Here is an 18,034-nt window from a genome sequence, read left to right as displayed (position 1 = left end):
TGCTGTTCTGACTGCATGCTTTCCCTTTCAAAGGCTTTTGTTACCTGCAAACTGCTGTTGTAGATGCTGTAAACATATCAGTCAAATTGACAGAATGCAGAACATTTTGTCAATGCAAACTTTAGTTAAATTGGGAATGGTAGCAATCTATTGCAATGGGGGAGCCAAGCCCTGCATTTAAATAAGTGGCCCTGTGTGAAGTCCTTGAGTCAAGTTAGCCCACCAAGAGCCTTTTGGTAGAGCAGCTGGAAAAGTCCAGCCCAGTCTTCCTTTTTCACTGTAAACTGGTTTCTCTATCTGAACTCTTCAAATATCTAAGGCACTGCTTCCTCCCAATCTCTGTATGCTTTTTTTTTAATTTCTGATCTTGTCCTGCAGGCAGATTACCTACCCCTTTTGGATGGTATCTCCCCACCTGAAATCTGATTCTTCACAGACATATTGTGGTTTTGTAATTCCATCATATTCCCCCAACCCAGCACATGCATAGATAAGTCTTGGGAGTGCTAGCTGATATCTTCTTACTTACCTTTACTGACATTTCAAAAAAAATGAAGAGCAAGCTCTTACCCTAGCAAAACAAAGCTATGTATTTTATCAGATTGGGCATATATTAATATAGAAGAAATGGTTTACATTTCTTGGCTTGTAATAAAGAGCATGAATCTTCATGTTAGTTTCATGGTTTGCTGTTAGCAATTGCAACAACTATAATAAATTACTTTGGGATGTTTAGCCATTCAAATCTATAGTTCAGCTGAGTATTTCAGCCCTTACAAATGCCTAGAGACTGCTTTGCAGATTGGAGCTATTTCTTGAAGAACACAGCTGGTTCCCATTTAATTGGAAAAGTATAACGCAATGTACTGCGTACTGTCTGTTTGCCATTGTTTGCTTGATTTTGGTTTGTTGTTTTTTTTTTAATGAGAGTGAAGTCTTCTTGTTTTCCTTTTTTTTTTTTTTTACTTTGACCTCGAAAGCGTTAGTATTAGTAAAGGGATATCTAGCAAGATGTATAACTGCAGGGGATAAAAAAGATAGTGAGGGAAATAGGTCTTACATGGATAAGCATTTTATGTATGCCAAATTTAAAAATTCAGTGGACCAGAATCCTTTCAGATCATCTACAGTAGGATTCATAGAATCATAGCATACCAGGTTAGAGGGGGACCTCAAGGATCATCTAGTCCAACCTCTCTTGGCAAAAGCGTGGTCTAGACAAGATGGCCCAGCACCCTGTCCATCTTAATCTTGAAAGTGTCCAATACTGGGGAATCCACTACTTCCCTGGAGAAATTATTCCAATGGCTGAGTGTTCTCTGTGAAAAATGTTACTCGTGTCCAATCAGAATCTCTCCAGTAGTAACTTGTACCCATCACCCCTCATCTTTTCCATGTGACTCCTTCTAAAAAGGAAGTCTCCATTTCCTTTGTAACCACCTTTATATACTAGAAGATAGTGATAAGGTCTCCTCTAAACCACCTTTTTTTGAGGCTGAACAAACCCAGTTCTTTGGATCCAATGGATCTAATTCTTAGCCCCTTCCAGAACATTAAGCTTCTGCCAAAAATTGGAAATCTGTTTGACAGAAAACCCTTTATCTGAGTGGCTTCTGCATTATTGCCTATGTAGCATTGATAGTATAGGAGGCTCATACTGGTCTGCACGTAATTCACAGAAGTGTTTTGCTATGAAACCTTCAGTTAAAAGTTCGCTAAACCTATATTTTTTTCCAGTGGAAAGCTGTCTGTTAGGATAACGGTGGTTCACAGCAGTTTGGCCTAAAATGTGGGCAGACTACTAATCAGTGCTTTGTTCTTTTTTCCCCCATGAGGGGGAAATACAGGCCATTGTATTTAGCAGTGACTAAAGGAGACGTGGATGTTGCAAAAATAATCACTACAGCGCTTATATCAAGTTCTCTGAAGAACAGACATCAGACTCAGCTAATGAGACCCGTGCTGATCAATACCTTTGAAGCACTGGATGTGAATGCTGGTACTATTGACAGAAGTGTCTGAGAGAAAAAACTTGCTTATAGCATGAATCCTGAATTAAAGGCAAGATTCGGAAGATACAGAGATGCTTCACGAGCGAAACCCACACAAATTCACTCACTCCCCTCCCTGCTATTAAACATCCTGCTGCAGATTTTATGTTTCTGCAGCAAGTCTTGTTTCTGCACAAAGCATTTGCAAGCTGCCAGTCAGTTATGAATCCTCAATATACTGGTCTTTTCCAGTAATCCAGCAGTTGAGGAAGAGCCTGTTTTTCATGTTGAGGTGTGTATTTTGTGTTGTCTTACTCTTCCTGAGCTTATTTCATCTCTCTGTTCTATAAGGAGTGCTGCTGGATTGGCATATAAAGACCACAAAGGACAGGCTTTCTCCAAAGGCTGAAACTGTTCCTTTTGAACAGAACACTATATTTGTTCAGTATTGTGTTAACTGTGCTCCTTGGTTCAGAGCACCACACCATTCTAAACAAATGAATTGCAGTGCTGCATACCTGGCCTCATCCTCCTATAACCTTAAAACACCAATCTCCCTACAGTTCAGATGGATGTGAGAATGCTCAGCAGGGCTGGCAGATGTGTGTCACATGAGGAGCTTGAAGGTTCCCATCTCGAGGGAGGGAGCTCGAGGCCCTTATCTATCTCTGTGATTATGAGGTGCTATAGCAATGGATTTAGTTGTTCATAGAAAGTATCAGAGCATTCTGAAAAATAGTGCTTTAACTCCCTCCTTCCCTCCACAAGCCAAGAGGTTAATTCACAAACTACAAGTAAAAAAATCACACAGCAATAGATGCCTCTTTTCTCAAACATATGATGTTTGCCACTCAGTGTTCTCTTTAGGTTAGGCAGTGAATAGTGATGGTAGATTCTAGGTCACCCTCTTCTGTTCCCTAACTTAGTATCCCTGTGTGGATACTTAAATGTCTTGATTAGTTTCCTCCATAGGGTGTTAACTTCAAGATATCAAAACATGTATTGCTATTTATAATTATAGAACCAAGTTCTCCTCTTTAGTATTGCTTCATTGATTATGTTTGCCTCTTTTTTTTTTATTATTTGCTACTGTTATTTCACTGCCCAGTTTTATGAAACAGTGGAAGATAAAACTGAATTTGTGAATTCAAATTAAGTGGTAGATGAGAAACCAACTTCTTTTGGTCATGGGCATAATAAAATTTGCCTGAGCAAAGACATGGTAAGAATGTAACTATTTGGCTTTTAGTTCTGTAGATCTCTTTAGGTAAACTGCAACTTAGATAACACAGAAGGAAAACCTGTTAACTGTCTTTGTGAATTGTCTGTTTGTGTAGGTTATGAGCTGAAGGATATCTAACTTCATACTGCTTTTTTATGCAGAGTTAAATGAGCTTAATTTTTATTTCTGGTAAAAATATCGCAGGTGGTAATTTTCTTTGTTCTGTTTCATTGTTTAACCAGTTGAATTGCCCACTAATTTCCAATACAATCTTAATAGTACTAGGATTGCTACATATAGTATGTTCGCTGTAAAAGTATGCTAATTGTCAGAGGTAAGTCACCTGTTCTACATTACTGTTTTACAGAGTTGGTCATTTCAGAAACACCAGACAGACAAAACTACATGACGGATTTTCAACATGCAGAGTAAAATATGCCCAGCTTGGTAGCTGGCATGGATATTTATATTTCTTTTAGTTGGCTTTCAAGAGTTAATGCTGTTTTCTTGCTCATTTGTGTCTATGCAAAAGCAAACTGTTGTACAGCACAGTAAATATAACCTCTGTGGAAGAAAGATACTTTTGTTAAATTGTTTCTGCTTTTAATACAGAAAACCATGCATGAGGTAGAAATCTAGGTACAGGTTGCTGTAGAACAGATCTATATCCTCACTGGAAAGAGCCCTGTAGCCCTCTCTAAGCTAAGGCTAGATTTGGAACCAAAATTTATTTTAAAAGCATAATTATACACCTTCTCTAAATCAGACATGCTATTAAATGACAAATTCTCTTTTTTTTTTTTTTGTTCCCTTATGAAAGCTGAATATAGATAATTACATTTAAATAATGTGCTGATCGTGATACAACATTTAGCAGCCAAAGCCTGGGAGAGTTTTATTTGAAAATCCCTTATTCTATGCTGCCATTAAGCACACATGGAGAAAGAGGGGGAGTAAACATTGAAGCATCATATTGAAGCGTCTTAGCCTTACACTGCAGGTTTGCCAAGAAAATGGCAACTCTCTTGTCCCAGGCAGCAGCATATGCCAAATTCCATAGACAAGCTATTTGTCAAATGCCAGCACTTGTTTGTCTTCCTTTAAAATAATAATGAATACCAATTAGTGAAGGTACTTTAAATTCATTTGGGCTTCTTTTTGGTATCTAGTCCCTTAGGCTAAATTCAACAACCTCAGATACCTCTAGCCCATAAACTGCATAGACACTGATTTAATTCATGCTGGTATGCCACATAATTTTTGTACTTTCCCTCCCAAGTGGGAGAACAGTAGCACTGTGTAATACTGGGTTTCACTGAATTATTACGGAATGCAGTCCATTTTGGATTACATTTGTGAACCATCACTAACTTTTTAGTTGTTTGTGGTGTGGTGTTTTTTTTTTTTCAATTATAGAGGTTTGACAGTTATCTTAAGAAACTTGTGGAATAACATTTGTTATGTGTAGTGTGGAAATGGAAAATTTAACACAAACTGAATTGTGGAGTCAAAGTAGTAGTCTGGTAAATTTCTGAAAACACAAATATTGATTCTTTCTGTACCTGTTAATGATTCTGTGAGGAGAACAGTATAATTTAAGGTTGGAAAGGACCTCTAAAATCATCAAGTCCAACTGTTCACCCAACAGTTGTTGGGTTCACCACTAAACAATCCCCTAAGTGCCACATCTACATGTCTTTTGAACACTTTCAGGGATGGGGATTGACTACTTCCCTGGACAGCCTGTTCCAATGCCTTATCACCCTTTCAGTGAAGAAAGTATTCCTAATTTCCAATCTAAACCTCCCCTGGCACAAGTTGAGGCTGTTTCCTTTCATCCTATCACTTGTTACTCAGGAGAAGAGACTGATCCCCAACTCACTACACCCTCCTTTCAGGTGGCTGTAGAGAGTGATAAGGTCTCCCCTCAGCCTCCTTTTCTCCAGGCTAAACAACCCCAGTTCCCTCAGCTGTTCCTCATCAGAATTGTGCTCCAGACCCTTCCCCAGATTCATTGCCCTTTTCTGGACTTGCTCCAGCACCTCAAAGTCTTTCTTGAAATGAAGGGCACAGAACTGGACACAGCACTTGAGGTGTGGACTCACCAGTGTCAAGTACAAGGGGACAATCACTACCCTGGTCCTGCTGGCCACACAATTTCTGATCCAGGCCAGGATGCCACTGGCCTTCTTGGCCACCTGGGTGCACACTAGGTCACGTTCAGCTGCTGTCGACCAGCACCTCCAGGTCCTTTTCCGCAGGGCAGCTTTCCAGCCACGCTACCCCCAGCCTGTAGCACTGTGACTCAGGTGCAGGACCCAGCACTTGGCTTTGTTGAACCTATCCTTGGCATCCTTTTCTCCTTCTGCATTCTTTGGATACTAATTCTACCCCTTATGATGCTTACTTGTAAAAGTTCTTTGTTTACATAGCATGTAGAAGGAGGCCTTTTGCAGGTCACACAATTATAGAATCAGCCAGGTTGGAAAGATCATCAAGTCCAACCCTTCATCCAACACCGCCGTGGTTGCTAGACCATGGCACTAAGTTCCACATCCAGTCTCATCTTAAAAACCCCCAGGGATGGAGAATTCACCACTTCCCCGGGCAGCCCATTCCAATGCCTGATTACCCTCTCTGTAAAGAATTTCTTTCTAATATCTAACCTAAACCTCCCTGGCAGAGCTTAAGACCATGCCCTCTTGTCCTACTGCTGGTTGCCTGGGAGAAGAGACCAACCCCCACCTGGCTACAACCTCCTTTCAGGGAGTTGTAGAGAGTGATGAGGTCTCCCCTGAGCCTTCTCTTCTCCAGGCTGAACAACCCCAGCTCCCTCAGCCTCTCCTCACAGGACTTGTGCTCCAGTCCCTTCACCAGCCTTGTTGCTCTTCTCTGGACCTGCTCCAGCACCTCAATATCCTTCCTGAACTGAGGGGCCCAGAATTGGACACAGTACTCCAGGTGTGGCCTCACCAGCACTGAGTACAGGGGAAGAATCACTTCCCTGGTCCTGCTGCCACACTGTTCCTGATCCAGGCCAGGATGCCATTGACCCTCTTGGCCACCTGGGCACGCTGCTGGCTCATGTTCAGCTTCCTGTCAATCCAAACTCCCAGGTCCCTTTCTGCCAGGCTGCTCTCCAGCCTGTAGCACTGCATGGGGTTGTTGTGGCTGAAGTGCAGGACCACTATAGCCAATATGTGTTATACAGACTATTCATTAATAATACAGACACATCTTGATATACTGGCTAAAATCCAAGGTAGCAACTTCTTATCCGTTCTTCTTACCCTTTGTAATTCCTTAAGTACTTCCAAATAATTTTTGGCACAACTCTCTTTGGGAGGAAGGAGTTGGGAGGGGAAAAAGGCGGAAGTCTAAGATACCCACATTTCTAGAAGTTTATAAAACTAAGAATCTGAGGAAATACAAGATGCTGTATGAAAATCCCCAGGACTGTGTTGCAAACTTTAAACCGTTTTCAGGCATAGTGACTCTAAATGGGGGGAAGGACAAAGCACAGCTATGGGAGACTTCAGATGGGGGTAATATCTTATCAGTTACCAAGGAATCCAATCTTGCAGCAGCAGGTTTCATTAGTCCTTATGCCAACAGAGCTGCTTTCTTTATTGTGCTGTTTCAGTTGGCGGAAGCAGTGAGGTTTGCAGCCCTCTTGTTTCAGTTTAGTACCATGTAGTGGCGTACTGGTTTTGCAACTTAAAAAAAAAATTAAATTAGTAGAACTAGAGGGACTGTGACGACAATCTTTATTACAGGAATCCCTGTTAATGCAGTTATTTAGGAAATTCAAATTATATTTAGTAGAATTATTAGCAAATTACACTCCTTCCACAGAGATTGAAGGAAAAAAAAAAAGGGGTTTTTTGGAGTGAATGGTAATTCCTTAATAACTGGTTTAGTGAATAAGTACAGACTGCTGGGCACTGAGCCATCCATTGGAAGGGGAGCTCTTGAGTGATGTCAGTGGAGTTCCATATTTATGAAGTAATGTCTCAAGATAATGCCAGTACAAAACAGAATGCTATTTGATATTTAGAAGAAAAGATAGGCAGGAAAACTTAGAAGTGTAATAAACGTGTGTTTGATAACATTCTTTTTTGATTAGAATGTTGTTAGTAATGCCATATTGAGCCTATAGAAAATGAACATTTAAAATAAAGATCTCTACCATCACATTTTCCTGTGGATTTATAGCTTTTTTCATAAAAATTAAATAAGCTTGAGATTTCCCTGGTGTTTATGGAATGTTTCAAGAACAATATAAGCTTACAGAGGTGTATTCCGTGGAGTGCAGTTTATACATCCACGGAATTGCTCACAGAGTACAACCTGGCTCATTTTGCAAGCCTTACAGCCCTGCACCTTGTTCCACCTCAATCATAGTCTTCTCTGATTATTATGGGCCTGATAAACTCATATGCAGCTTTTAAAGAAACAAACAAACAAAACAAACCCCAAAAACATCTGTGGTGGTTTTTTCCTATGCTAAAATGAAATTAATATCTCCACAGGTGTGATAGCTATGATGACTTTGGACTGGTCCTACACTAATGACAAAATCCAAGCCTGTATATTATTGATTTCATGTTTTGCCTTTCCTTTCCTACAGGTCGGTTGCAATAACAGACATGAACAAATATAAGTTTTGCTTAAAATCTTTTAATCTTCTGGTTTCAGTGAATGCTATTCAGTGAATGGGTCAGATAAGTCTTGAAAACTTCTACTTTTTTCTTTCCTTATTACAACTGTCCTCCCTTTACCTTTGCAAGTTATATGCTGGATTACTGCATGGTTGATACATCTGGTATTGCAACATCTGCACCTTGGGCAAAGAACTTCTTATTTGCTTCAATATTCTTGAAGTGTTTCAATAAGAGGGCAATTCATGGGAAGAAATGCACATGCTCTCATGCTCCTGAAAGCTTTTGTTATTGAACAAAGAGACACTGCATTATTTTATGTGTGTCTGGCAGGCTTTCAGTTAATGCTGACCTCTTTTCCTTCCCTAGGTGTTTGTCGTTAGGTTTTGTGGATTGATTTTTTTTGTTGTTGTTGTTGTTGGTTTGTTGGGTTTTTTGTTTGTTGGTTGGTTTGGCTTTTTCTAAGCAGTTTCCTGGGGGTTGTTCATAAGAGTAAAATTAGCCTTGTTCAGCGTTTTTGGCATGGGACACCAAAGCTTGATAGCAGTGAACTTCTTCTCAAGTCAGTCAGTCTTGCAATAATACTTGATATGGTTATATTTAGACAGAATATGGTGTAGAACCCTTTTCTTGGCTTCTCAGACACATTATTTGTACACCCTCATACAGCTGACTGAAGTTGAGGACGTGAGGACTAGAATGAAGATGAAGAATAAACGGGGTTTGTGAAGTTATTCAGAGTTGAGGATGGAGAAGGCTTGGCTGTTGTCTTTTTTGTATCTATTTTTAAAATAAAAAGTATTTATAAAAATGATGGGTTTTTTTCTTTTATTTAAAGAGAAAAAGCTGAACCCTTTGCTGCTTTTAATGTCTGCAGTGACTTAAAGGGTGATCAGCTGCTTCAGTGTCCAGAACCTGCAGTAGGAGCTGATTAAAAAGATTAGTGCACTCTATGCAAATGTGAAGTTCTGGCTACTTCAGTAATAATAGCTAAAGCTTCTCACTGTATGCAGCTCTGCAATGTTACCTTTATGGCCATGTCCTCTCTCTGCAATATGCAAAACCAGAGAAATACTGCACAGCAATGAAGGAAGCATACAACTGTGGGGGTGCTGGTTTTCTGTAGTAGTTCTGTAGTTTCTTCTCTTTGGAGTACTACTCTAGCAGAAAGTTTCTCTGATTCCTCTATGACATTGAAACATAAAACTTGAGGAAAGCTACATTTGAAGCATGGTAGCCTAGCATTTTGCAGGAAACCGTAGATGAGTACCAGTGAAAACACAGTAAAAGCAATGCAGTCAGCATTTAAAGTTTTGTAAATTAATTAAAAGAAATAAAATGCTAACAGCTTAGACCTAAAACAAATATTCTAGCAGGGGTACAAATCTTTCTCTTACTGAGATTGAAATAGGAGTTTCCTTCTATCTTTGGCAGTTCTTACATTAGTGCACATCATCACATGATTCCATAATGACAAAAGAAATAATTATTTTCTAATGAAAAGAAGTTCTGATTTTATACCTAGCTTACAGAGCACTGCTTTCTGCTTCTGCATTATAGTTTAGCTGCCCTGCTTGCTGTGTTAGCATGTCTCCACTTATTTCAGTAACATTATGGTATTGCATTCACTTTGGGGCAGCTATCACACCAAAATAAAGTAGTTGAACCTGAAGGGGTTTATATGCAATGTTAAAACTAGTACTAGCAGAAAAGAAAATATACAGAACATAACTGTGCCTGTGTATTAGCACAGGGTTCTGTATGCAAAAGCGTAATCGATTTGTACTTTCTTACTCGTTAGACTCTGCTTTTTGTGCAGAAAAGAACTTTGTTCCACCCCCTACCTACCTCCTACATCCCAGCTAATATTAAAAGCAGAGACAACTCTATAAAGAAATTATGTTGCTGAGGTCATTGCTTTTATAAAGTACTATCACTTTATGAAGAATGGAAAATGAAGTTGTTTAAAATACTGTTGAATACAGATTGCATAAAATACACACAGCTTTTCTGCTTTCTAATCTGCTTCTTCTCCAAATTTCGAGACTGAGGCATCTTCTTCTACTGCTTAGCAATTCTACTTCACGATGAGAACGTTCTAGTTATATTCCCATTCCATAAAGTCATCTGTTTTTCTGGTGGTCTAAGTGGTGGTGTTTTTCTTTTTCTTTTTTTCCCCCCATCTAGGTACTGCTATGTGGATATTTGTTAGCAATGACTGATGTGGAATCTACATATGCAGACTTTATTGCTTCAGGAAGAACAGGTAGAAGAAATGCATTACATGACATACTCGTGTCCTCTCCGGGTGGGAACTCTAGTGAACTAGCCTTAAAGTTATCAGAGCTTGATATAAACAAAGCAGGTGAGTACATTATGAACTTTCATTACATTTATTTAAAACTGAAGTGCATGGTTTGTGTGCATGCATTATTCCCTTGACCCTTAGGTGATTTTTTTTTAATTACCAGGGGCTGCCTACAGTAAGAATCTCAGATTTCATAAATGGAAAGGGTGGTTATTTGCAAGTAAAACATATCACTGAAAAAAGAAAAGTCATTCTTCAGTGAGTACCTAGTGTCAGAGTCCATATCAGAATAAATTTTATGGAAAGTGTAGAGAAGAAAATAGGGAAGTCTTTACTAAAACCCAAGTCTGTATAATATCTTTTAATGGAAGGTATCTGGTTTGAAGCCTGTAGGAGAAGCCATGTGTCTGTTTGAAAGGTTGATGTGAAATTAATTTTTTTTCAGCTGCCAAAGGACAGAGCAATAGCAATGTGTTGTTGTTTGTTTTACCTGGGTCTTTTTTTCTGAGTAAATTGTCTCTTTCTCCTTTCTGCTAATAGTTTGTCCTTCTTCTAAGGTGATAAGTAGCAATGCAATCCTAAATCTTACTTTGCCTTTGATATTACCAAAATTTTTAAAGGGTTGTGCACCTGTAGTGGAGAAAAAGGGGGGAAAGTAGACCTTACATTAAAAAAGTAATATGACTGTATAATGATTTTCATGTTACATGGGTGGGGGTTAATGAATGTATCTTACAGATATTAGAAAGCCCTTTTCAGATCTTAAGGAAGAGGTGTTTTGCTTATTTTAGTAACAGCAGAAGAAAATGAATGCAGCAAAGAAGAAACTGTTGATAAGCAGCTGCCCTGTTTGTGCACATTCTTCTCTCAGAGACAACAAGAGTTCTGAGAGGCAGGCAGACTCTTCACAGGACAGTCAGATGTAGGCAGCGTGATGTTCAGGTGGTTGTAGTGCTGTTTCGAGTGGGGGATTCTTTTTTTTGGCTTTTGGACTAGTGTGCATCATAAGTCATTCCTTCTGCAGTTGCCAGTTTGGGACCTGTAGATTCTAGATGCATGCAATTCTAGCTGGGCAGGGCCTTTAGTTTTTTTGATTTAAAAAGAAAAGCTTTATTAGTATGTGTGTAGGTGTGTCTATTTATTTTAATGTGGGGATAGGTGTAAAATGTTGGAAAAATAGAAAATAGGTGCCATTTGAAATGCATGATACCAACCTTCTTTCTTGCTTTAATTTCCTACGATCTCAAACTTACAGTTATCAAAATTGTCTTTGATCTTGTCTATTTAGAAGATATAAACAATCCCTAATTTTAAATTAAGCTGTGAAGTGGTTATAAGCCAGAACTGCGTTCTCTTGTGAGCTGTAAAAAGGATGTGACTTTGTGCCTGTAACATATGTTGATATGCACTTGCTACCTGCAGTTTGCTCTGTAGTGATAAGAATGGTTTAAATAACTGTTAGCCTAATTTTAATACATAAATTGGGAGTCTGTTTAGTTCTTGGAGATCCCTTTTGCAGCCTGGGTAACTTAGTCATTGCAAAAAAGTGTACAAAGTTGCTCATAAAATTACCTTAGGTAGTAGAAACACAGAAATTCCTACATGCTTCTTCAGGAGGTTATGCAGCTGCAGTTAGATAAATTTTGTATTATTAGTACACCTAGGTGCCAAGTAAAAGCCTCCAGACCAAAAATATTGAAAAAGATATTGTCTAACCTAGCATTCATGTGAGTATTAATGTTATACCCCATCATGTCTTTCCAAACCAAGAGAGGCTAACAAATATTTTGCATGCCAAATCCTAGTTCCGAATATATTAGTGCTTGTGGGATGCATATATGTATCACACCTGACAGGCTTAAGAGGAAAGCACGTGTTTGTGGGTTATATCTTATTACTTTCGAGGTGCATGTCAAACAATTTATGCTAAGTACTACCTAATTATATAAATATAGACATCCAGGTTTGATTCTTTCCTTTTCTTTTTCTTTTATTCTTATCACAGCTACACGCAATTTCTTGCCAAACTGCAGGTACATTTCCTTTCAACTGCATGGAGTAATGGCAGAGTAGGATAATGCAGATGTTAAAGAAAAAGAAGGTGGTTGTAAAACATATGTAAATTAAATTACCCAAGCATGTTTAGTACATTCACTTTAAAAACCCTGCAGATACATATTCCTGTAAAATACCAGAACGGCTTTGAATGGCACTAGGCAGTGAGGCCTTGTTCAAAACCATGTATTTGTCATGCAGTAGTTGATACCTGAAGTGAGTGTTAGTTAATCCCCTCATCAATGAGCCGACGACAGATAATAAAGAATTTACTTGTAATACTTATGTATAATACGTATAATTACTGTATAATACTCTCCCTTCAAAACAGCTGTCCTAGTCTTCTTTGTCCATAACAAGCTAACAACGTGCTATTATCCATGAAATGGACATATTTACCTAACCTCAAAATACAGGTTCCAAGTACTCTATGTCAACATATTTTATCTAAATTTAGTAAAAGCAACACTAGGTGCATCTGGTAAGTACTGTAACAGAAATCATAAGAAAGAAGGCAAAAGAAAGATTTTAGTAAAAAAATCAGCAACCTGCTCAACACTCTCAAGGTAACCAGTACAATCCAAAAAACCTGGTATTTAGATCATCTTACCAGCGATTATAGCTAAATGAAGCAGTAAGGTGAAACTACAATGAAGAGCAAGGACCAGTCTGCAGATCTAATCTCTAAAAAAACCTGCTCGTTTTCTAGGTGCTACAGAACACTAGTGGAAAGGACACTTTCTTGTAAAAGTTGTAGTGGTCCAACCATCTACAAAAAATGAGGATAATAGTGTGTCGAAGTCATACAGAACTGCGATGAAGGACTGATTGTAGAAAATTGTGATTAAAAGTGATTTTAGTTCATGGTAGAAATGTTTTAGGTGTAAGCATGGGAAACAGTGATGAACACTGTAGAGACAGTTGTATTACAGGAAGAAAAATTAGTTAAAAGCTGCACATTAGTGGGACTAGTAACTGTTGCCAACTTACCACATCACACAACTGTATGGTGACTTGGAATATTGTATTATTTGGTTTTATTTCTTTTTTTAATACTTCCTGCTGGTTTCAAAATGCTGTGTAAGAATTGCAGTCTTACTCTAAAGACCTTTAGAGCCATTATATTCTAAAGGAAGAAAAGTTCAAGAGTGTGCTTTGGCAATTTTGGGATTCTCCAAACTTAGAAGCAAATTTATTTCTATGAACATGTTTTATAGCCTTTAGTGGAAGAGCTCTACCAGCAGAATGAAGAAATATGTAGTACCAAGACAGTGTCTTATAGATTAAATGGATTAAAACTAATGAGTTTTTTCAGTGAGTTGAGAAGAACCTTTTAAGAAGTGGTACATTAGAACCTTAGTGCTCCTTCTCTGAATCTTTGTGCTCTATGTTTAACATGTAGATAGCGAAATGTTTAGGCTTTGTGTCCAGGATGATTTTTCATTTAAACACAAATACCTTGCAAAGTTTTTGTTTGGTTGGTTGGTTGGTTTTGGTTTCGGTTTTGGTTTGGTTTTTTTTCAAGAAGAATTATTCCAGGAAAGTGTGGCTTGCCCAGCTAGCATAAGGGATATTAAAGACTTCCTAGTAGTCAGAATAAATGGAGGACAGAGCAGGCAAAAAAGGAACAAAACTCCACGATTCCACTCATCTGGACTTTTGCAGTATCCGAACAAATGTAGGAGGCTTTGTAGAAAGTGATTGAACAACTTGGGCAAAAGGGATTTCTATCCAATGGTAAATAATTGCATGTAGATCCATCCTGATGGATTCCTTTCTAATTTGAGAGATGAAACTGAGAAATCATTTTCTGAGAAAGTACCTTGCAAAACAAATGTTCATTTATTACTCAACCCGTGTCATGTCATGGCTGGGCTTCACGAACGAAGATTTGGGAAAGGCTCTATCCACATTTGTTACAAGCACGCTGGTGGCTTATGAGGCCAATACAAGATAGACACGTCCGACTACAAAAGGCACAGCAGAAAGACTCCTTAGGTGGTGTATTCTGCAAGACACGGTTCTTTCTGCGTTGTCTTTACTCCTCGAGAGTGAACTCAACCCATAATGAACAGAATAAACCTCACTGTGTAATAGGTTAATCAACTTCCCATACAACTTTTCATCAGGTTGAATTTGATAATTCACAATACCTTCTGAGGCATTTTCCTGCCTAAAATACTTGTCCATGCACAAAACACAGTTCTCATGTCTAAGCTCTTGGCAATGTTCTTTGCAATGCAAAGAACGTTTTTCCATTAGCAATGTGCCCTTTCTTCTAAACAGAAAAGAGAACATGTTTATGGTCAGAAATAAAACTGCAGATGTACAGTGTGATCTGAAATGAGGAAACAGTAAATATCTGCATTGATAACCCTACTTTTGTTCTAGAGATTTAGAGATTAACGTTAAGAGGCAGTACTACCTCTGTTTAGACATCTTTACAAACTAGCCATGAAATTTTCTTCTCCTAACTACTCTGTCGAGCCAGTTCAGTACAAATTGCTCAGAATCCTTACAAGATACAAGAAACAATGTATTATTCCTTGTACACAAGATGTATTACCTTCCTCACATTGTTCTGAGGTTTGCAGTGAGACAGCCGGATTGAATGCTGGGATGTGGTGCTGAAAACAAACACACAGAACAAATACAGCTTTAACAAGCTATTGCTTTTATTGAAGTTGCATCTTTTTATAGCAAACTGTTCAGACTTGGTGCAATGAGGTTTTTTTCTCTTATACTGTCTTAGTATGATAGTAAATAAATTTTCAGAAATACTCTACCGTTTTTGTTAAATTCTTTAATTTCTAACTACTTTAGGTCTTTACTAAAAATAATAGTGGTGATCGTAACTATGAATTTGCTTCTCAAGAGACACCTTCAAAAACAAAGCATGGCTATCTTAGTAATAAAGGGTTTCATGTTTCACATTCAGTTTCTTTTTACTTTGTTTTTGAAACTGATGGATGAGCAATCAGGGTTCTGGAAGCAAGACCTCTTTTATTTTAGGGTGGATTACTCATCCTTTTCTTCTGTGTTATAGAAGGAGAAGGAGATGCACAACGAAATCCAAGTGAGCAGACCGGGGAGGTCCAAGGGGAGGCAGCAAAGCAAGAAAGCTGACATCCGACTTTGACCGAGTGGAGCAGCTGCTGGATGTTTTCAGACTACAAGAGCATGCAGGAACAAATTTGTTTCCATGAGCAAGCTGTTAGAAAAGAAAGTGCATGTGTCTTCACTGCTGGAACCCACTCAACACAATGCTAAAAAGGGGGGTACAAGCTGTGACAGAAGACAGAATCTCTACCTCTGTCATTAGCAATGGTTGAACGTTTATTGAGTTTTTGGGATGGTGTCATCAGATCCCTTCATAATGACTCGATGGGAGCACTTTTAGAAAGTAGAACAGGTAAATCTTGTAGCAAATGGCCTTTGAAACGTCAGAGGATCTAACTGTCTATCTTAAGCAAAGGCTTGTGTGATCCTCAGTTTAAAATTCTCTGGCCAAAGTGTTTGCCCATTATAAGAACTGTAAAGAAAGCACTGTTTTTAGAACTTTGCATCTGTTTTACAGCTCTGTTATTTACAATGGTTTTTGTATTGTACAACTTAGATGCTCTACACTGCCCCTTCTCAACTGCTTATGAAGAATATTTCTGTTACTGTGAATTTTTCTACCACGTGTTTTGAAAGGGCTGTTTTTTTGCATAAGGTGGTGATGTGCACATGATAGATCATAACATCAGTTGCTAAATTGATTATGCCTAAACCTAAATGACTCAGCAACACTCTGATTTGTTACTAGATGAGCCTTCAAAACGATTTGTTAATGTGAATATTTGAGCGCGTGTTGTGTCCTTGGTACAGTTTTGCCACTTGCCTGTAGTTAGTTGCATATCAGAGACTCAAATTAAATCTTTTATGTTATTCTTCCCCATTTTTCTAATTTTACTTCCAATTTCTTAATCTTTTCTGAGATATTTTTTTAAAATGTTAGTCCAAACATTTTATTGTTATGGTAGTTTTAAGAATACATTTATAACGTTGTATGGGTTAAAATTCAAACAAATTCCATGGTGCTAGAGGTTTTTTTGGTTCACATTGTTTGAGATGGGCCTTGTTTACACATGAGAAAATAACTGGCATAGGTTATTGCCAATAACATATTCTGAAATGAGTTTTAAAATGCAGGATAGTCCAACTTTGAAACATGGGCTGGATCCAGCCAGGGGGACAATTTTTACTATTCCTTGTCTTTGCCTCAGTGGGTCAGGCTGTTGAGTTTGCCCAGCCAGTCACCTGTTACTGATGCACCAGCACAGCCAAGTGCTGTAGTGTAGAATCCACTACAACAGGCTTTCAGCTTGGAGTTGGGAAGGGAAGCGAGAGACTTGGCATCTAGCACCCAAAGGACTAGGTTTTTTCCCATTTCAGCTATTCCAAAATGAAAGTCCAAACTGGACCTTCATCAAAATACCAGGATAGTTTGTCCATCCAGGACATAACTTAAAATATCTACAAATTAATAACCTGTTCTGCAGTAGCTATTGCTTATTGCTTTTCTTCCCCCCCCATCCTGCCCCGATGAAAAAGGCCATACATGAGGCTGAATGCTGCAAAATGGGGCAGCCACACCTCTGTGTGACTAAGGTGAGTGAAGAGAGTGACTGATAGTAAACCATGGCAATCACACAAGCACCAATCACAAAGTCAGAAGATTTGTTTTCTTTTATTAACAGGAGGTGATGTCACTTTCTTTATATATAGTATATATATTATATATATTTTTGTGTTGTTGGTTTCAAATGTTATGCACTTTTTAATGTTTGTAAACTTTTACTAATGAATAGTGTGATTGCTTCCTGAATATATTAATCATCAGTTGACAAAACATCCTTGTGGCCACAGCTGTTTGTTTCTACCATATGTATCATAGTACTTGTCACCTGAAAATCTTTTGTGAGATATGTGGAGAAAAAAAAAAACACTTCTGATCAGTATTATGAGATCATTTATTAGTGTTAATAAAAAACAAGCCAGCAGTATGCTTGTGGCTCATTAGTGTAATATTAACTCTCACCTTTTAGTGTTTGGAAGCTGAATGCCTTGCCTCTTACTAGCTGTCAAATGCCCTATCTTGTTGGTAACAGAAGTAGTCCATTTGCTTTGAAAACACTGTTACCCTTAAACTAATTATTTATTCATTTGTTTCACTTGGTGTTACTTTCAAACTTAACACATTATTATTGATCTTTTTTTTTTAGTTGTTTCTCCCCCTTTTGCTCTTGCATCATGTCTTCAAGCTGAACTGGTTGCCCCTTTGTCATGGACTACTTACTGTCAATCTAGCACAAGCTCCAGAAGAAAATAAGATTCCAGAGTTTTTCGGTAGTGTTACTTTATTGGTGATCCATGAAGCATCATCAGTAAAATATTGCGGAAAAAGGCAATAGTGAAATAAGTATTTACAGTACATTAAAGTGATGGTTTTCCTTATTTTCCTTCAGTGGTTTATTTCAGTACACTTTCCTTCTTAATTCTTTTGTGTTTTAAATAAAATTAATTTCAGCCTTTCCTCTCTATTTTGTACCTGTTTCTTCTATTTCTCATCCTATTTTCTATTGTTTTTAAAGAAATCATAGAGGCCTCTGCTGGTTTTTGAAACACATCTCTTTGTGATGGAAAATAGCACTGCTAATTTTAGTAGAGTAAATGGCTATTTATGTTCCTCTTCCCCCAAAAGTGTATGAGTGTTTGCTTTATCACTTGAACTCTGCTTGCGTTCTTAATTTGG

The 18,034-nt window shown here is 38.2% G+C and overlaps 1 protein-coding gene across 1 annotated transcript in view; it reads left to right on the top strand.

Moving 5' to 3' along the window:
• PKIA (cAMP-dependent protein kinase inhibitor alpha) overlaps nt 1-17,822 on the top strand; it is a 45,155-nt gene extending 27,333 nt beyond the window's left edge. The window contains exons 2-3 of the mRNA XM_027732688.2: nt 10,062-10,239; nt 15,284-17,822. Of these exons, the coding sequence (XP_027588489.1) occupies nt 10,089-10,239; nt 15,284-15,363 (231 nt within the window). The 5' untranslated portion in view covers nt 10,062-10,088 and the 3' untranslated portion in view covers nt 15,364-17,822. The remainder of the gene's footprint in view (nt 1-10,061; nt 10,240-15,283) is intronic.
• Nucleotides 17,823-18,034: the final 212 nt, after the last annotated feature.

The sequence above is a fragment of the Pipra filicauda genome, unplaced genomic scaffold (assembly GCF_003945595.2).
Source record: "Pipra filicauda isolate LSUMZ 115617 unplaced genomic scaffold, ASM394559v2 scaffold400_size1120237_pilon, whole genome shotgun sequence".
Classification (NCBI taxonomy): Eukaryota; Metazoa; Chordata; class Aves; order Passeriformes; family Pipridae; genus Pipra; species Pipra filicauda.
The sequence above is the reverse complement of the archived record's forward strand: the minus strand, read 5'-3'. Positions and strand labels throughout refer to the sequence as shown.